Consider the following 19,239-nt stretch of genomic DNA (forward strand, 5'->3'; position numbering starts at 1 on the left):
GAGGAGAGACGATGCCTTGAATCAAGCGTGCGAGTGCACAGCTTGCCCAGGCGGAGAGGTTGGAGGTGACGAGGAGGAAGAAGAGGAGGAAGAGGAGTGGGCGAGTTGGAAAGATTTTAATATGCCCCATGGGAGGTCCCCATGAGGAAGCGGCGTTCGCAGCAACTGCCCCCGCTACCTGAGTATGCGCTCAGTAGCCCACACCGGCCTGCCCTCATACTACAGGTTTGGCAGCTGCTTCTGCACGTGCGGCACCACCCTGGCAAGAGCCCCCACCCCTCTGCGCTCCAGCGGCTGGCACTGGCGGACATGGAGTACGTTGTCACGGTACGACGAACCCTCATTGGGAGTCTTTTGCAAATCACGGCCGCCATGGCTGTCAGGAAACAGTAGTCACGGCTTTGGAAGAGCTGAGGAGATCAGTCTCCTCAGTGCTCTCAGCTGGGCTTTGGTTGCGAGAGCATCATCTGCCGCAAGGCCGAAAAGATAGCAGCTCAATTTCCCCACGGTCCCGTCTAGTTAGCTTCACTAAGGTGAGGCAGGGGGTAGGAGCGTCTTTCCGAGAGTCACCAGTCTCTCCCATAGCCAGTGTGCCAAACACCAAAGACACTCCGCTCTGCAGGAACGCCGTGCTTAGCCAGACAGGCGACTGTCTTCACTGACAATTGCCGATGAGGTGCTGCATCGCTGCGCTCGCTCTCCTCGCCAGAAGACGTGCGCAATGGTCCATTTGAACTTACTAGGATCCTGGCATCCAATGCTTGCGACCAAGCAGTGTTGAGTCTCTGCAAGCGTGTTCTGCTTCCATGCTTACCTGGGTCTGTTGCTTGCGAGTGGGACTTCAAAGCTGCAGTGGAGAGTCCGCGGCCATTGCCTTCGTCGCGAGGGTTTGTGAGACCCTTTCCGTAGTGTAGAGCGACGGACACCGTCCCTTGAGGAGTATTGTATCCGAATTGTGCTTCTCACTCCAGCCAATGGATTGTCTTGCCCAACAGCGGTGGCGCGACCTGCTTGGGGGCGCCGGTGGGTAACCTCACGGCTGAGCGGGCATTTTGTAGTGCTCAAGGGATGTTCAGAGCTACGAGAGACGCAGTCGCGTGACGATGACGGGCTGGTACGTACTGGGCTACTGCTGGCAGTGAGCGACGGCATTACCCGCAGGGAATGGGGCCTGTGGAGGTGCGCTTGGAGTAGACAGGGGCGGCACCGGTCGCAAGGAGTTCCAGGTCATCTAGAATAAAGTCAGAGGCTCGTGAGCGGGCGAAAAGGAAGCGAAGGAGCCGCAGAACGTGGTCATGGTGCCGGTGAGCGGGTTCTGTGCCGGTGATGTTGCTTCAGGCTACCGAACGTTGACAGTGCCGGCTGGTTGCATGGGTTGAGGGGCCCACTAGCGTGGATATCGAAGCACGACGCCATCCAACCGCGCATGCACTCTGGCCAGATGATTGAGCGCAAGGAACCAGTGGTTTTGAGTCCTTGGAGGCACGCGGAGGTTGGATTCTGCTTGCGTTCTATGAAATCCTAGGCGCCATTGTGCGACGCGTCCCGCAGCATCAACACAAGCGATGGGCTCCTGGTCACTAACACCACGATACCCAGACTCGGGCTGCTCGAGGATAACACCGCGAAGGTGAGGAGCGCGTGCACGCGAGAACATTCGCGATCAAGGCGGCGCTCAGGCAGGGTGTTAGGATCACTAGGCGCTCTGCGCCCCCGAAGCGGACCCTGGCGTGCCGGGGTTCGCTGAGCCACAGGCGAAAAGTTGCCGTGACTTGACTTCTGGCCAGACTGCGCTACTTCACTATCCCACTCCGCCCTTTTCTTCGCCCCCCAAGACACCCTCACTGAGGATCCTCCACCCTCGCTACCTCCACCCTCCGGTCGCATCCAGCTGCACCCTCCCTCCGGCTCTTCGATTCGATTTTCTGTCATCCTACGCCGTCGCAATGGCCGACACTACCACTCCCGCTGCTGCTAAGAAGCAGCAGTTCGTGAAGCCTGAGAAGCCCAGTGAGGATGCCTACAAGACGGGTCTGGCTGAGAAGGAGAAACAACATGCTGCTGCTCAAGAAAAGCTCGTACGTCTTCGCACTTGGCTGCGCCAATTGCACCCGGCGCGCCCAGTCCGAGTGCCTAGAGCATTGCTGACCACCACGGCCATGTAGAAAGCCCTCAATGCGAAGATCGATCTCGCTACACCGAACAACAAGGACTCACCAACTGCTAAGAAGCAACAGGAGCTCCGCACCGAGCTCGCTGAGATCCGCAAGAAGCAGCAGGCCAACAAGGGCTCGCGCAACACCGTCTTTGAGCAGATCAGGAAGCTCGATGAGCAACTGAAGTCTAGGATCCAGGAGAACAAGACGGCTCGCAGCCGTGTCAACTTCAAGAATGCTGACGAGGTCGACCGCGAGATCGCTCGCCTCCAGAGCCAGGTCGACTCTGGCTCGATGAAGATTGTGGAGGAGAAGAAGGCCCTTGCCGACATCTCCAGCCTGAACAAGCAGAAGAAGAACTTCGCCGGCTTTGACCAGGCCGAGAAGGGCATCGCCGACCTGAAGGCGAAGATTGCTGAGCTGCGCAAGTCCCTGGATGACCCCGAGGCCAAGGCCATGAGCGACCGTTACTCTACCATCCAGTCCGAGCTTGATGCCATCAAGGCGGAGCAGGATGAGGCCTACAAGAGCCTCAACACCCTCCGTGACGAGCGCACCAAGCTTCGCAACGAGCAACAGGCCAAGTGGACCGAACTGAAGGAGTTCAAGGACAAATACTTTGAACAGAAGCGCGCTTTCCGCAACTACGAGCAAGAGGCGTACAAGGTCAGGAGGGAGAGGCAAGACGCCGAGCGCAAGGCCTACGAGGCCAAGAAGCGTCGCGAGATTGCCGATGCGAAGCTCGAGGAGGCCAGCGCTCCTGCGTACACCGAGGAGATCATCACCGCCGAGGGTCTCATCCGCTACTTCGACCCCTCCGCTCTGCCTGCCAAGGAGACCAACGGCACCTCCAAGTTCCTCGCTCAGGCCGGCAGGACTACTGACGACTCTGCCTTCAAGGGCATGAAGGTGGTGAAGAAGGAGGAGGAGGACTACTTCGCTGGGAGTGGCAGCGGCAAGAAGGGCAAAAAGAACAAGAAGAACAAGGAGTCTGCTCCGGCTTCTTCCGGCTTCAACCTTTCGATTGGCGTCCTCGAGCAGCTGTCTCAGATCAACGTCGAGGCACCCGCTAGCCAATCCGACATCCCCGGCGTGGTCGAGAAGCTCAAGGAGAAGCTTGAGACCTGGAAGAAGGACCAGGGCCGCAAGACCCAGGAGGTAAATTCTGCAACTCGCGCCCCCTTTGTGCTGATCAGTCGCTAACCAGACCCCACAGAACATTGATAAGGCGAAGAAGGAGATCGAGAAGCTTGACGCCGCTGAGTCCGAGGGTGCGGATGCTGGCGCCAAGGACACTGCCAAGAAGCCGGCGGCGAAGAACCAGCAGGTCAACGGTTCCGCCGATGCTGATGCGGAGCTTGCCCAGGAGAAGGACGCTGTCACTGACGCAGCCAAGGAGCTTGAACAGGCTAGCATCGAAGACAAAGACGAGACCGCGACTGCCTAAGCGACCTCAAGTCATCCCGACAAGCATGTGTGGTGCTTGACTGGGCCGAAGGATGGGGAGACTTTGATCTGCACCAATTGTGGGCCTGTTTTCTCTGTAGATCACTGAATTCTCTTGTGGGGGATGTTCGAAAAGGATTGTGGGGCGATGTCGATTGTTCACTACAAAAAGCTCTTTTTAAAAGTTTCCAGCACGGGGGTTGATGGAAGATTCTCACTTGCATGAGCTCGAGTAGCGATGCTTTCCTGTACGGCGAATGGGGGGTCTGAACGGGAAACGGGGGGCCTTTCTTCAATACCTGTAACATTTTTTTTTCTTCATTGATGAACGAACGAACGAACGAAAGCGGCTCCGGCTTTTCCATTCACGTTGCAAATTTCCTTGGGCAAGTCGCCCTCCATCAGGGGGCATGCTCCTTTGCGGTCATCAGGACTCGCCGGCAGCGGTGGTTCTTGCTTCTACTACCCACTTTCAAAACATTCAATTAGGGTCTTTCTCACATCTATACTATTTCATAATCCAGGCGTTATCGAAATTCTCCGTTGCAAGACCTCTGCTGCAAACCTCTGCTGCAAGACCTGTTCGTCCCTTCCCCCTACCCGCCCGCCACCCACGTCCCTCCTCATCCCCCCTACTACGGCGCCCGCAACGCCCTCTCCACCACCTCCACCACCCCAAACAGCTCCTCGTCCCTCAACGGCCTCCCCATCACCTGCACCGCACACGGCATGCCCTCGACCTCGCCCGGCTCATACGGCGGGACGTACTCCACCCCCTCCCTCACAAACGCCGCGTCCTCCGCCGCCTCCGCGACGCCGAACGGCACCACCGCCGCCGGCCAGTCCAGCACGTTCGCCAGCACCGTGTGGGCCGGCACGCCGTACGAGTCGTGCGGCACGGCGGTGGCGCAGTGCGCGGGCAGCAGCACGGCGTCGAGCGCGCCGCGGACCACGGCGGCCTCGTGGAACGCGCGCGCGACGCGCTTGCGCTCCGCGACGAGGTCCCACAGACCGTCGAGCGAGGGCGTCCAGCCGTCGTTTTGCGGGACGCGCACGGTCGAGAGCGATTTGATGGGCGGTTCGCCGCCCGAGCGGATGATGCGGAGGGGTGTGCCGGAGGGGTCGAGGGCGAAGAGTTTCCAGGCGAGGGAGGCGGTGGTCATGAGGGTGGGGAGCGCGGAGGCGGAGGCGGAGGCGGAGGGTTCGTCGAGGGGGACGATGGTGTGGCCGGCGGCTGAGAGCTTGGATGCGGCGGTGCGGAGGGCGCGGAGGACGGGCGGGTGGAGCGGGCGGGTGGGGTCTTCGGTGATGAGGCCGAGGCGGAGGGGGGTCTTCGTGGTGGTGGTGGAGGACGCTGGGGGGGAGGTCGACCGCCATGGAAGGTTCAGCGCACTGTCGTCCAGCAGCCATGGTTCGGCGCTGACGATGCTGCGGACTAGCAGCTCGCAGTCACGCAGCGAGGTGGCCAGCGGGCCTGACAGCGGCACGATGGGTGAGGGCGAGCCCAGGCGGCCTGGCGCGGCGTTGCCGCCAAAGGGCAGCCGGTTCGCCGTCGGCTTGAAGCCGTACACGCCGTTGCACAGCGCTGGGATGCGGATCGAGCCGGCCACGTCGGTTGCGACGCCCAGCAGGGAGCCGCGCATGGCGATCAGCGCGCCCTCGCCGCCCGAGCTGCCGCCTGCTGTCAGTGTTAGTCGTCGTGGGTTGAGCGTGCGGCCGAAGACGTTGTTCTCCGAGTCGGCGGTCATGAAGCTGCAAAGGGGGTCAGCAAAGCTTCAGCTAAGAAGGGGAAGGGCTCTCACGTCTGGGGGACGTTGGTTTTGACGTATAGCACGGCTCCCAGGCCCAGGAGGATCTGTACGATTGGCGAGTTGTTCTCGGCTGGCGGTCTGTCCAAGAAGGAGATGTATCCCAGGGTGTTATGGACGTCTTTTACCACGTACGAGTCCTTGAGGCTGATGGGAAGGCCGTGAAGGGGCCCCATCAGCTTCTTCTCGCGGGCATAGTACTCGTCGAGTTCCTTGGCTCGCTCCAAGGCCTGGTCGAAGAAGATCTCGGTCAGGCAGTTCGTCAGCTGGTGGGCAATGGCGGCGCGCTTGCAGAAAGCGGTTGCTACATCGTAGGCCTTCAGAGTTCCTGCTGACAGCTGCTCTGAGAGGCCAGTGGCGTCGAAGGTCTCGGTGATTCGCAGTTCATTGGCGGTGAGCAGTCCACAGGACCGCGGGACATCGAGGACGCTGGTTTTGGACTCGTCGTGGACGTTCTTCAGCAAGTCTCTTGGAAGACGCCATTCTTGCGGGATTTTGGCCAAGTTCGAAGCCCTCTTCTTCGCGGCAAGGCCGTGCCAGGCGGGAGCGTCTACTCCACCCTGGGGCTTGGTTCCGTCTAGCTGTTCCCCGAATATAGTTTCAAGTGCAGATGTCTTCAGTGAGGATGCCATGTTGCGATTCAAGAACAAGTAGTATTGCAAAGCTCAAGGCAATCGCTTTGGCTGCGAACGCGACAGCTGAAGCAAAAGTGAAGAGGGAGCCGGAGAAATGTGTCTGGTTGCCCCTCCTTTAGTATCGTCTCTAGCAGACGCAGGGCGGGGAGCGGGTCAGCCTCAGCCGAAGGGGTGGCCGAGATGACGCTGCATTTCGGCCCCGCTTTGCGAGTGGAGGAAGACTAGTTCCGAAAACAGCAAATCGTATCCAGTATTTTCATCACAGGCAGCGCAAGGAATACAATGATAGGAATCGCAGAAGTGAGAGGGTTGTGCCGGGTTGCTGCATGGGTAAGCGAGAGGGTTGTCCTTGGACAATGCCTGCAAGTGATGGACTCGGACTCGACAGCGAGGATTCGAGAGCTAGTGCAGGGATCGGAAAGGGTTGCACAGAGGCACGAGCAGAGTGTGTGAACAAAGCATGCAAGCATGGTTCCGGGGTTGAGGGGAAGCGGCAACCACTTACGGATGCGGTCATAGCGTCGCGTGGGTCCGACGCGTCCTGGCACCGCGTCGCGTTTTCGTGCACCAACACCCAAACTCCTCTCTCTCCCCGACCGCCTCCGCCATCCTCCCCCCACCCCATTATTACACCGACCATGGCGACCCTCGCGAATCCCGAATACGCTCAGCAGTGCACCGCAATCCGCGTCGAGCTCAAGGCTTGGGAGAAGTCGTTCCAGACTGCCAATGCCGGCCGCAAGGCAGGACGCGCCGACATCAAGGCCACTCCCCACATTGGTACGCCACTGTCGCTCCGTTTGCCTCCCCGTTTGCCTCCACCTAAGAGCTGACCCCGTCTCTGCAGCTGCCAAATACAAGGAATACCACAAATTGCGCGACATTCTAGATGGCAAATCCAAGCCGCAACCCGCCTCCCCGAAACGCAAGGCCGACCCTTCCGCCATCGACATCTACCAGACCCCCACCAAGAAAGTAAAGCACATACCCGTCACCAATGACTCGGAGCTACGCGAGCCGCGCGACGACTTGCTGCACCTTTCCCCCACCAAGCTCTTCAGCCCGGCCGCCCACGAGCTCGGCCCCACACCTCAAAAGGACGGCATCCTGCTGGGCCTCTTCGACCTGCTCCCCACCGAATCACCCAACAAGCCGCAGCGCACCGTCCTTGGCGACATCACAGCCAACTCTCACCTCCAGACCCCGCAGAAAAAGCGCAGGCTCGACTTCGATGACGACGATGAGAATGAGCTGGTCTGGAGCGGCAAGATGGCCCGCAAGAGCCGCACCCCCGTGTCCGAGGGAAAGCGCCACTTCTTGGACAAGTTTGCTACCCCCCAAAAGCCGAAGCGGCAACACGACGAGGGCACTCCGTCGTCACGTGGCCAGCCCACCACCCCCGCCTTCCTTCGTAGGAACTTCAGACCAATGCCTTCCCTGACCGAGAACCCGACGAGCCCCAGGATGCCGAGGAAGCCCATGTCGTTCACCCGGACACTGAGCACCATTCTGCAGGAGCGGAGGAAGGAGAAGGAAGAAGATGCGAGGCAAGAGGCCGAGGCCAAGAGGCAAGCCGAGCTGGAGGCAGAGGCCGAGTTGGCTGCGAATGACCCTGATGAGGATGAGGAGGAGGCAATGCGTGAGATGGAGAACGGGCCAACCGCTGCACCCGCACCCCGGCAGGCGCCATCAACCGTACTTGTCCAAGACAGCCAGTTCGACAGGAAGCTCGGTGCAGACGGTGAGAACTTCTCAGACTCGGAGCCCAGCGAGGGCGAGAACGGCCCACCACGCAAGGTGTGGAAGAAGAAGGGAGCGAAGAGGCAGACTCGCAGAGTCAACATGCGCCCTGTCAGAACCAGGCCACAGCCCCAGCAGCCGCAACCCGCCGCTGCCGATTCCGAGGACGAGAGCGACGCCACTGTTGCCGAAACTCAGCCTGCCCAGCCCGCCAACGAGGACTTCGACGACAGCGACTCTACGGCCGTGGAAGATGACGGGAACGAGTCTGAACACACGCCCAAGAAGCGCAAGGTTGGAAGCAGCGGCAAGAAGCAGCCGACGAAGGCGGCGGCTGCAAAGGGAGATGCTGGGGAGAAGAAGGAGAACGTCATGAAGAAGGCGACGCGCAAGATCAGCGCCCAGGCACACGCAAACTTCAAGAAGCTGAAGATCAAGAACAAGAACTCGAAAGCAGGCGGGCGGGGCTGGGGTCGCAACAGGAGGTAAAGGATAGGCCATCCGAGAGTGGGAGTGGATCGGCCCTGTGCGTGCGTGGTTGGTGGGGGTTGGCTCTCGCTCAGTCGTCCCGCGGCAGGTTAGATGTCCGCCTCACGTCTTTTTGATCTCACCTACAGGTCGCGATTGGAGACGTGGGGCTCGAGCGTCACCCAAAGCGGGCACTGGTCTGACTGATGAGTTCTCCCCGCTTTTCTACACACCTGCTTCTATCCTCCTGTCCTTCCCCCATCCTGAAGTCCTCTTTCGGCCTTCTCTTGCACCACCCACATCAATGTGGTTCACCGATTCTGTTATTGCTGTGTTGTTGTTGTTAACACCCACATGAGGGGGGTTTGGGACATGGCTTGGCGTTGGTCATTTCGGTCACTGCTGTACCATCACTGCTACTACTTCATCTTTTTTTTTTCATTGGAAGCATTATCAGCGGAGGGAGGTGAGGGGGAGGAGCACAATCATCATTTTTCTTTCCAGCGAGCATGGGATAGCGAGGCATTGCAGGGCGTCATTTCAGGATATCAGACTACGACTGTCAGGGACGTGTTTACTTTTTTTTCTTTTCCCTTCTTGCTTCTTACTAGCTTCAATCGTCCTAAGGTTCACGAACCTGCTGTGCGCATTTTATAGGATGGGAAATAAGAAATAGGAACTTTCTATACTTATTCATTACATTCCTATCGTTCGTTGGCAGCTTACTTTCCTTAATGTCTTTGCTTAGGGACGTAGAGGAATATGCTACTAACAGAGTAAGCCATATAATAAACAATTCCAGTAAGAGGATTCGAATTCTTTTTTCTCTTTATTTATAACGCTTTCCCTCCTACTTTACTACATCCTATATCTTTCGCTTCCTCTCCTTCTTTATTTTCTTCATCTCCTTCAAAGTAATAGCAAGGGAAGAGGAAAAGAAAAACCTCTCGTTCTCGTTACCCTACTAACCCACACAAAAAAAAATCTATGTATGTCATACCCAACGCTAATCAACAAGAACAAAAACTACAACTCATCATGCCCCTTCTTCTTCTGCTTCTCCTTCTCCTTCTTCTCCTCCTCCACCTCCTCCGCCTGCTCCCCCACCTTCTCCAACAACTCCCTATCCTCAGCATCAGCATCACCAGCACCAGCACCAGCACCGCCAACGATGCCCTCAGCAGCGGCGTCCACATGCGCCTCCCTAGCCAACCTCGCAATCTCCTCATCATACACGGTCCACTCCGGTACCTGCCTCCGCGCGCGATCGAGCTTCGGCTCCTTGGTCTGGGGGTTATTGCAGAGATCGATCGTCTTCGCGTTCTTGAGCGCGTCGTCGGCGCACCACGTCTCGCACCACAGCCAGTCCTGGGGGAGGCTGTGGATGGGGAGGCCGGCCTGCATGTTGTTGGGGAGGTCCTGGTCGAGGTTGGAGAGGGAATTCGGGTCGGCCGAGAGCTGCTGGTACTGCTGGCGGAGGCGGTCGCCGGCGGCGAGGCGGCGGAAGCGGTGGAGGTCGACGACGTAGAGGGCCGAGATGTGGTAGGGGCGGCCCTTGAGGAAGTTCTTCCAGTAGCCTTGCTTCCAGAAGCGGAAGCCTTCCATCTCGGTGCGCGAGTCGCACATGGGGGTGAAGCCGTAGGGGGCGCCCTGCAGGTCGTGCGTGACGAGGTCGTGCATGTCGGCGCGGACGACCTGGTCGGCGTCGACGAAGATGACCTTGTCGAGGTCGAGCGGGAAGAGGACGTCGAGGAAGAGGATCTTGTAGCCCCAGATCTCGCGCTGCTTTTCCTTTTGGCCCCGCAGCCAGTGCGGCCACTTGTACGTGACCATTTCGTATTCGAAGCCGTAGGCCGCGGCGAGGGTGGGCAGGAACGACTTGAACGATGGCGACAGGAACTGCTCGATGAACCAGAACTTGACCGTGTGCTTGGTGTGCTTCATGACCGACACCATCATGATGTTGAGCATGCGCTCGTACAGGTGCCCGCTGGCGACCGAGAAGATGTTGATGTCTGCGTGGCGCGAGGATCCTGCGAGTGCCGTCAGATTGGTCCAGAGCCCGACTGCCGAGAGGAGGGAGGACAACATACCACCAGTCTTGACGTTGATGCCGACCTTGGAGAGGATGCCGTCGGCAAAGGCGGCTCCCTTGGCCGCGAGGTCCTCGACCATGGTGGTGGGCGCTTCGAGCACGTCCTCGTCTTCCTTTCCAGACCTGCGGGACAGGCGCGGGAAGAGGGTCACGCCCTTGAAGTCCATGAGTGCGATCTCCTTGGTGCGGTCGCCCGGCTGCGGCTCCCAGCCGAGCGTGCCCGCGCTTTCGATGGTGAAGATGTCCTGGCTGCGTCCGGGCTGCAGCTCGATGTCGAAGAAACCCGGGTTGGCCTTGAACTGGAAGTAGCCAAGATTGGCCATGATGATGGTGTCGGCGTAGCGAGGGTTCGACGTCGTGCGCAGGTCGAGCTGGGCGCCACGGGGGTACATGCCATTGGTGAGATCGCGAGAGTGGCCTTCGATCAGGATGTACTCGAGCTCATAGACGGCGTCGATGGACGACTGGCCCTTGAGCTGGCTCAACTTGATGTTGTCCAAATCGTGCACCGACTCCTTGGCTGCGACGACCCACTGCGGCGGCACGTCCAACCCAAGGTTTAGGAGGGCTTCAGAGGGAATGCCATCGAAGGTAGCCTGCAGTGCCTCGGTGGAGCCATTCTCATCGAAAGAGGGCTTGGACGCCACGACATAGCGGTAGAAACGCTTCACTGGAAGCTCACTCAGCCTCTCCTTGGGGTTGAGGAACAGCCGCATGTGGACGCCGCTCAGCTCCGACAGCACCTTGAGAATGGGAAGCCATCTTTGAGCAGTCTCCGATGAGGGGTCAACAGAGGCAACGATCTGGATCGCAGACGTCTCCATCTCGCCCGTCTTGATGCACGTGTGGGTATCGTTCCAGAACTTGAACACATCGCGACGCGTGGTGGGAGGAGTGTCGAAGATGCCCTCTGGGACATTGGAGACGGTTGAGAGAGCCACCAAGGATGTGAACTGAGCGGATGCACCAGGGGATTTGATCTTGTTCTCGAGGCCCAGGTCCATGACGGCCTTGTTCGCTGGCTCAATGCGCTTCGTTCTCTCATAAGTCAGGAGATTCTCCAGGTCGTCTATAGTGAAAGGCCTGCGCTTGCGGATGAGACCGACGGTCCTGCCATTGAGCACCAGTGATTCGCGTCCGGACTCGCCGTCGAAGACGCGCATGAGCGGCTTCATGGCGTCCCAGTACTCTGCACACTCTTTGAGCTCCTTGGAGCTTGGCACAAAGTCTTCGGGAAGGTCATCCACAAAGCTCTGACCTTTGTTCTTCCACAGAAGATAGGACAGTCTAGAGTAGTGGTCCACATCGCCCGTGTGGACAAACGCCGTCTCGAGATCGCCATGCTCTGCAGCAAGCTGGTAGGCATCTGCGAGCAGAGTCGCGCCCGCCTTGGAGTCGAAGTCGCCGAGAACGATGAGCTGCGCCCACTGGAACCATTCCGAGTCCTCTGCGGCCTTGAATGTCGGCAAGCGCTCGATGAGATGGCCATAGTCGGCATAGACCTGGGCCATGTCCACGTGCTTGACGTCCTTCTCGTCTTCAGGGACAATCATGGGGTTGCGCCTCAGAAGGGCGTTGGCAAGGAAGACACCAGGAAGCCATTGGTCGGCATCCTCGTCGAACTGGTTCTCGAACACGGCCTTTTGGATGGTGTTGAGATCCCGAGAGACCCTCATGCTCATGCTTGAAAGCCACTCGTCGTTGCGACGGAGCGCGACGCCGTTCACAAAGAAGGGAGGTGAATTGCCGTCAGCGGCCATCCTGAACAGCCAGCTTGATGCTGCTTCTACGCGCTTGGCGACGCTTTCCTCTTCAAAAACCTGGTCGAAGCTCTTTGCAACCCGATTACCGCGGATCTTGGCGTCCGCCGTTACGGTGCCGAAGGCCGTCTTGGAAGGCTCGGAGATTTCCTTCAGCTTAAGGGACTGCAGCTCGCCTGTCAGTAGCGCTCTTTGGATGCATAGGGTCGTTGTAACTCACGTGCTCGAGGTACTGCATAACAGCACTCAGTCCATGGTACTCAAGGAGATAGTAGACGACGCGAGCCTGTTGCTCCGCCCTGACGTTCTTTGTCGACGGGACGATGCCCCAGCGAACGGCCAGCTTGCGCTTGACCATGCTCTGCAGAGTCTCGACGAGTACGGTGACGTCGAGGGGGTTGGTGAGGTCGAGGGGAATGACTACGTTCTGGATGTCTCTCTTGACGTTAGGCAGGGTGCCCGGGTAGGAGGGTTGGAGGAGCTAGAGCCAGGTCAGTGTGCTTGCAGGGACATTTGCACCGTTGGTGACTTACCGCGCGAAGGCTCTCGGGCCACTCGGCATAGCGCTTGTCCTTCTCAAGGTTGTTCAGGAACACAATGACGTTGCCACCTTCTGCCGAATCGCGCCAGTCGTAGCGCTGAGGCTCGTCGTTGTCCTTTGCCTTTGCGATGTTGTTGTTGGCAAGGACGTTGATGGCCTCGGGCGGGGAGAAGCCAAGCTTGCGGGCGCTGTTGACAATCTGCCTCTCGCGGCGCAAGTGCTCGAGCAGAGCAAAAGCATCCACGTCGCGAGGCATGACCTGCACGCCGTTGATCCAAAGGATGTTGTATCCTGGCGGCAGGACAGCCTCCCTGTTGTCCTGATGCTCCTTCAGGAAGTCCTTGGAGACGTCATGGGCGGCAATGGCAGAAGAGTGCTTGGGAAAGTCCTGCGATAGCTTGAGCAGCGTGTCCAGCGGGTCCTCAGAGCTCATGACAAAGCTCGCAGCCTTGAGTCCTAGACCCTTGAGGTCCGACTCGGAAAGCGGCTTCAAGTCTGCAACGTCGTCGTCGTGCAGGACGGCCTGGGCGGCATCTACAGCCGGTGCCTTGGCATCGTCATCCTCGGCCTGGCGGTCATCAATGACGATGTAGTCGGTCCTCTTGAGGGCAAGCTCGACGCCGTAGCCATGGACGTCTTGCGGGGCGTGGCGGGTATTCTTGGAGGGCTTGTGGCGCAGTGTGTAAGAGGTGTCGCCGGCGCGGGCAGTCTTGATGATGGTCTTGTGGAAGTTGCGGAAGCTGGGCGAGGTGATGTCGGCGTAGAGGACGGAAGCGACTGAGCGGTGGTCTGGTCTCATGGGGCGGTCGAAGGGCAGGTCCGTGACTCTGGAATGCATTGTCAGCGTGCGTGGGCAGCGTGCATGGGCAATGCGACTGACCTGGCGTCCTTCACTTCACCGCGCTCCTTGTCCATGGCGGGCGAGCAATACTGCTTCCCATCGAGCAGAACCCAGGACTCGCAGTCGTCGCCCTGGTCGGCCTCCAGCGAGGGCTCGACCGAGGTGTTGTAGAACTGGTAGTGGGCTTCGATGCGCGGGGCGGCGGTGTGGATGGAGAGGGCGAATTGGAAGGAGGAGAGGGCGTCGGGGTCGGTGATGTGTCCATCGTCTTGGAGCAGCTGCAGGAAGGCATGGTGCTGGTCCTTTTCAGAGGACTTGGCGTCGAAGTAGCCGTCGGCGATGCGGTCGAGCAGAGGGAAATAGGCCGTGGCGTTCTCGAGGGCGGCCGTCTCCCTAGCTCGGGTTAGCTGCAGGAGCATAAGGGATATGCAATGGCAAGCTTACAGCAGCTCGACGAGGTATGGGGGGGAATTGAAGCGGGCGCTGAGAGCTACGTTGATGGGCGGACTGGCGGTGGCACTCTGGGGGGCGAGAGCGGCGAAGAGCAGGGCCGCCTGGCCGCGCGGCAGCCAATGACGAACCCTCATGGCGACGTGCGAAGAGGCGCGGCCGAGGAGTGTTCTCGGGGTGTTCTGGGGGAGTGGTGTGGATGTGGGGTGCAGAGGGTAGCTGCAGGGCGGGCACTAGAGACTCGGGCTGGTTGCGGCGCGACGGTGATGGAAATGGGGATGGTGCATAGCGCAGCGAAGAGAATTGACGGATGCTGGAATTTGGACGCAGGCAATCAGGAGGCACGGCGGGCCTCGCGCTCTCTCTCTCTGAGGGACAGCCAAAAAAGCGTCGACTTGAAACAGCAGCGGGTGTTGATAGCTGTCATGATCTCGCCCGCGGAGCTCCCGCACGGCCCTGCCAAGCCCCGCCTGCATGTCCTGCGTCTCCACCCGGCCTCACTTCTGTCCCCCTCGTCTTAAATCGGGATGCGCCGGCCTCTACCACCGTCGCCCGCCACGTAGCGCGCCAGCTGGATGCTGTGTCTAGCCAGCACGGCCTCCCCGGAGCTTGAAGCGCAGGAAGGACTCGGGCAGTGTCGTCTCATCGACCAGATGTATCGACCTCTCTGCGCTCGACCGTGTCGACCAAGGCTGGACGGATGACGGGTTGTGAAGTGCAGAAGAAGAGAGCGTGGCCGCATGGTAGAAAACGGAGTGCATGTATGTAGAGATGGAGCCTGCTGCAGGCACTGGAAAGAAGTCTCATCCTCGGAACGCTCCTGCCCAGCTGGCTCTCGTCGTGCCCAATGCCTTGGCTGCGGCTCATCGTCTGTTTACTGCGGTATCCTCACGCATCCATAGCTACTGACATGGCTTGCTGCTGGGCTAAGCAGGAAAATCTTGTGCAGCGCGCGGATCGTGTGGTTCAATGCCGGTAATGACCGTCATGAGTACGTCTAGGCTGTCGCCGTGGATGATCCGGATGGCCAAGCGCAATTCCAGAGGCCAGTGCCGTACACTGCCTCCAATGTGGCAGAAGCGGTCGGCATCTACCTTGAGAGATGGGTGTTCAGCGCATGTGGAGATGATCCAAGTAGGATTGCCGGGGCGGTGGCTCGAACAGCCAGCACCAACCCGCTGGTCCTTCCCTTTCCGGCATCGCCCACCAATTCGGCACTCGCCCGCACGTGTTGCCATGCCAGCAGGCCAGCCGGGTCAACTGACCGGCCGCCGTCGCTGCCGGTTCCAAAACTTATATAAACCCCTCCGCCCCTCGACCTCCGACTCCTCTTTTCTTCTTCAGCTCTCTTTGCCTTTTGGCTTAGATCAAGTGCAGTGGCTGTTCTTTTTAGTTTAATCTCTAAAACGCCCTTACGGGGGCACGCCGATTAATCTTATTTTTGGAACCCGCCTGGGTGGCGCTGAGCTCCGCTCATCTACCTGGGCACAGTGTCGCCTCTATCGCACTGTCTGAGGCTGATGCGAACTCCTTCTTTTCGTTGATTGCTCCGGCTTGCCTGGGGCTTCGAGGAAGAGCTTGCATTCTTCTGTTTTCTGCTGCGACGCTGAAGTGTTGCCCAGTGTTGCCCAGTGTTGCGCTTGCGCGTCGCAATGTCACCGCGCGCCTCTGGTGTTTTCCCTTCACTCTGCCCTGTCGCAAAGCATGAGACGTCTCTGGCTGTCTCACGATGGAGTAGTGGCCTTCTGCTGAGATAGCTCTGGCAGCAAGAGCCTCCTCTTACTATCGCGGCGAGCAACGCCCGCAAGCCACGGTAGTTTGACCTCACTGACTCCATCGCGTCACACCCTGACCGGTTGAGCACCCCTTCGGCTTGCGCTTGCGCTTGCGCTCTCTGGGTGACATACCAACTTAACACGCATGGCAGGACGAACACAAAGCAAAGGTCATCACTGGGGAAAGAGCGCGTTCGAACCCGCGGGCGACGAGAGGGCAGCGCACAGCAACGCGACCGGCTCCCACAACCAGCTTCCACGCAGGGTGACACCTCTTAGAGTAAGTACCCTCCGGCTACCCCATCTCCAACTCGCCTCCCCCTCAGCGCAGTGGCACTCAAAGCACCGTCGCAGCACTAGGTAACAACATCTAGCCGGCCCGCCGAAGGCCCCCCATCCTCTTTACTCCTCCGGATACACCATCTTCCTCCCCACGCCGCCATCCAGCACAATCTCCTCCCCCGTCACGAACCCGCTCTCGGCCAAGAACACCACCGCCCTCGCCACGTCCTCGACCCTCCCCACCCGCCCGGCGGGATGCCACGCATGGTCGGCCTCCCCCAGCGCCTCGCCCCACCCGGCCTTCCTCGCATCCGCCGCCGCATTCTCATCGTCGACGTCGATCCAGCCCGGCGTGACGGCATTGACGCGGATCGGACACAGGCCGCCGCCGCCGCTTCCCAGCGACACGGCCATGCTGCGCGTCAGGCCCAGCAGCCCCGCCTTGACCGCGCTGTACGCCTCGTGGTTCGGCTCAGCCTGATGCGCGCGTGTAGACGAGACGTTGATAATACAAGGACCGCCGCCTCCACCACCCTCCCTCCCCCCCTTCCTCAGCATCGGCACGCACAGCCGCGCCAGCAAGAACGGCGCCGTCAGCCCCACCGCGATCTTGACGTCCCACTCGCGCTCGATCGCCTCGTTGGCGTCGTCGTCATCGTCATACATCGCCCGCCCCTCGCTCCATACGTGCGGCGTCGCGAACGCGTTGTTGACCAGCACGTCGAGGCGGCCGGAGAAGAAGGCCGAGGCCTGCGCGACGGCGGAACGCAGCGCGGCGCGGTCGGAGAGGTCGGCGACGGCGCCTTGGACGGCGGCGGCACCGGCACCGGCACCGGCACCTGCGTGGGAGGAGGGATCGGGAGGGGGAGGGGGAGGGGGAGGGGGAGAAGACGAGGAGGAAGGAGAAGACGAGGAAGAAGGAGGAGCTGGTCTGTACCAGGACGGGGCGAGGGACAGCGTGTGTTGGAGCTCGGGCGCGTTGGAGTCGATGAGGAAGACGCGGTGCCCTTTTGAGAGGAGGGTGCGGGTCAGGCCGCGGCCGATGCCGCGGGCGGCGCCGGTTATGAGGTAGTGCATGGGTGGTGGTGGTGGTGGTGGTGGTGGTGCTGCTGCTGCTGCTTCATTAGATGATGCCATTGGGAGAAGGCGGCTGGGATTGTCGTACTGCCAAAGAAAGGGTAGGTAGGTAGGTGGGAAAAAAGTGGGATGACGTCGAGCTGTGGAGGCTAAAGTCCGTTAGGTAAGTACTTAACCCCAGCAATAATTAAAAAGCAAAGCACGGGCAGGGCATGACATGACACAGGGCACCGAACGTTCGCTCTTTAGCGCCGGACTTTTCCCCCAAGCTAAGGCTACCTAACTTCAACATCATACTGTTGCAAAGAAGTGTGCAGGTGCGGATATATGATCGAACAAATTTTCCATTCGCCTTGCGGCATCCAAGTCTTCGAGTATAAAACGATATCGGCGGAAGCGAATCATAAAGAACAGGGACCGAACACACATGAACCCGAATCAAACCTTATACCCCGCCCTCCGGCACCGATCCAAACACTCCTTCCTGCCATAGATGCTGCCAAACCCGACGGGCGGCACCGATCCCGCCGTGGCGTTGAGGTCGGCAGCGGACCATCTGCCGCCGAGGGCAGCAACAACCAGCTCGTGGGGCAGGCTCTGGAACAGCACGTTGGCCATGTTGGTCGTGCCCGTGTCCTCCGAGTTCAGCGCCGAGACGAGCTGGGTGAATTCGCAGCCTGTCGGATTTTGAACGTTAATATGAGTGGAAGGTGAGTGCAGCTGCTGGCAAGGCAGAGCGCAGAAAGAAAGAAAAAAGTGCAGATCGGGTATGTACATGCTAAGCTAGGGTACTCTGAGTAAAAGACAGTTACTCTAATTTGGACAGGGTTGATTGAGCGCTGCAACAGCAGTGTGAGAGGACACGACAGACGTGCTGTGCGACGAAGGGCGACGGGGACAACGCCCATCTGTCCGCAAACAGGGCACGACGCATTCCCAAATGGGATATGAGGTGCCCACGCGGAGCAGCGGCACTGTCTGCAAAGGAGATCTTTTTGGCCAGTCCGTAACGACGGCAGAACTGGCCTGATGCGGGAAAGAGTGCAGACCGGGGTTCTGTGCGACGCAGGCTTGCAGGACGCAGGGGATGCAGGACGCAGGAGCCCGACGTCGCGCCAGGAACGACATATGAAGGGGGAGAAGAGCGGAAACTCGGCTTACCCTTGTTTTCCATCGTGTGGATGCTCGCGGCGGGGAAGATGGTGGCCTTGCCGGCGTCCAGCGTGGCCCGCACGGTGCGCGCCCCGTTCTCCTCGACCATGTACGTGTCGGTGGTGCCGTTGATGGCCATGACGAAGTTGGCGGCGCGTGGGTGGAAGTGCGGCGGCAGCATCGAGCAAGGGCCCAGGCTCAGCAGCGCCATGGTCATGCCGTTGCCCGCCGCATAGGGGAAGGTCGCCCGGTTGGCGTTGACCACGGAGCCCGGCTCCCTGCTGTAGTTGGGCTGCTCGTAGAAGTCGAAGACGGTGTCGTTGTCCGACGGATACAGCTTGAGCCGCTCCAGCCGCGTCGGCGCCTCCAGAGTGGCCTCGACCAGCTGCGCGTCGACGACTTGGTCGACCGCGGCGACGCCGTGCAGGCTTGCCGCAAGTAGGCCGAGCCAGAAGCTTGTTTGGAAGATCATGCTGTATGCGGACGAAAGTGTGGAGGTTGTCAAGTGGTGTGACCAAAGATAGTACCGCAGATCCAGGCGGTAGCACCGAACGAAAGCGGCAGCAGCCGGTAGCACAGAGGGGACTAGAGCCTCACTGCGGAGAGAATCGAGGAAAAATGAAACGTCGCCCTTGGAAGACTAGGTGGTAGAGGGCGCCCCCGGTTTTATACCCTTTCGCGTGTAAACTGCACACCTGTCACTGGGAAATTGGAGCCAGCAGAAGCATGCTCCGCAGCCGGGATGTTGGTGGCCCTTGCCTGACACACTGTCTGTACCCCATCCTCGTCTAGATCAAGCATACCTGGCCACCAGGTAGAGGTTGTAGTGGCTGCGAGTTGATCCTCCCGGCTACACTTGTAGCGGGTGCAGCAATGGCAGTGGCTGTAGTCGAGATAACCGCTTCTTCTGCAACAGTCACACCTCTGTACTGCCAAAGCTTTTGCAAGAAGATAATCAGCTTGCCACGCATGGCTAGGACTGAGCAGAAGGAGCCTCACGCACCCTAGTCAAT

General features: G+C 59.6%; 6 protein-coding genes across 6 annotated transcripts; 2 read left to right on the forward strand and 4 right to left on the reverse strand.

The window, feature by feature from the left end:
• Positions 1-1,946: 1,946 nt before the first annotated feature.
• BKCO1_3700040 (nuclear segregation protein) lies at positions 1,947-3,603 on the forward strand (the record flags this gene model as incomplete). The annotated part of the gene is made up of 3 exons (XM_020275134.1): positions 1,947-2,078; positions 2,166-3,314; positions 3,373-3,603. The coding sequence occupies 3 exons, from the start codon at positions 1,947-1,949 to the stop codon at positions 3,601-3,603; spliced, it is 1,512 nt and encodes a 503-aa protein (XP_020128847.1).
• Positions 3,604-4,237: 634 nt separating this feature from the next.
• BKCO1_3700041 (amidase) lies at positions 4,238-6,042 on the reverse strand (the record flags this gene model as incomplete). Its single annotated transcript, XM_020275135.1, has 2 exons — positions 4,238-5,354; positions 5,405-6,042. 2 exons carry the CDS (start codon positions 6,040-6,042, stop codon positions 4,238-4,240), a joined length of 1,755 nt encoding a protein of 584 aa, XP_020128816.1.
• Positions 6,043-6,683: 641 nt separating this feature from the next.
• On the forward strand, positions 6,684-8,274 carry BKCO1_3700042 (dna replication regulator sld2; the record flags this gene model as incomplete). The annotated part of the gene is made up of 2 exons (XM_020275136.1): positions 6,684-6,825; positions 6,893-8,274. The coding sequence occupies 2 exons, from the start codon at positions 6,684-6,686 to the stop codon at positions 8,272-8,274; spliced, it is 1,524 nt and encodes a 507-aa protein (XP_020128818.1).
• Positions 8,275-9,279: 1,005 nt separating this feature from the next.
• BKCO1_3700043 (glycosyltransferase family 24 protein) lies at positions 9,280-14,077 on the reverse strand (the record flags this gene model as incomplete). Its single annotated transcript, XM_020275137.1, has 5 exons — positions 9,280-12,273; positions 12,329-12,589; positions 12,642-13,476; positions 13,530-13,883; positions 13,935-14,077. The coding sequence occupies 5 exons, from the start codon at positions 14,075-14,077 to the stop codon at positions 9,280-9,282; spliced, it is 4,587 nt and encodes a 1,528-aa protein (XP_020128817.1).
• A 2,040-nt stretch (positions 14,078-16,117) lies between these two features.
• Positions 16,118-17,134, reverse strand: BKCO1_3700044 (nad-binding protein; the record flags this gene model as incomplete). The annotated part of the gene is made up of 1 exon (XM_020275138.1): positions 16,118-17,134. One exon carries the CDS (start codon positions 17,132-17,134, stop codon positions 16,118-16,120), a length of 1,017 nt encoding a protein of 338 aa, XP_020128815.1.
• A 378-nt stretch (positions 17,135-17,512) lies between these two features.
• On the reverse strand, positions 17,513-18,698 carry BKCO1_3700045 (uncharacterized protein; the record flags this gene model as incomplete). The annotated part of the gene is made up of 2 exons (XM_020275139.1): positions 17,513-17,751; positions 18,236-18,698. The coding sequence occupies 2 exons, from the start codon at positions 18,696-18,698 to the stop codon at positions 17,513-17,515; spliced, it is 702 nt and encodes a 233-aa protein (XP_020128814.1).
• Between the last annotated feature and the right edge of the window lie 541 nt (positions 18,699-19,239).

The sequence above is a fragment of the Diplodia corticola genome, assembly GCF_001883845.1.
Source record: "Diplodia corticola strain CBS 112549 chromosome Unknown scaffold37, whole genome shotgun sequence".
In the NCBI taxonomy this organism is placed as follows: domain Eukaryota; kingdom Fungi; phylum Ascomycota; class Dothideomycetes; order Botryosphaeriales; family Botryosphaeriaceae; genus Diplodia; species Diplodia corticola.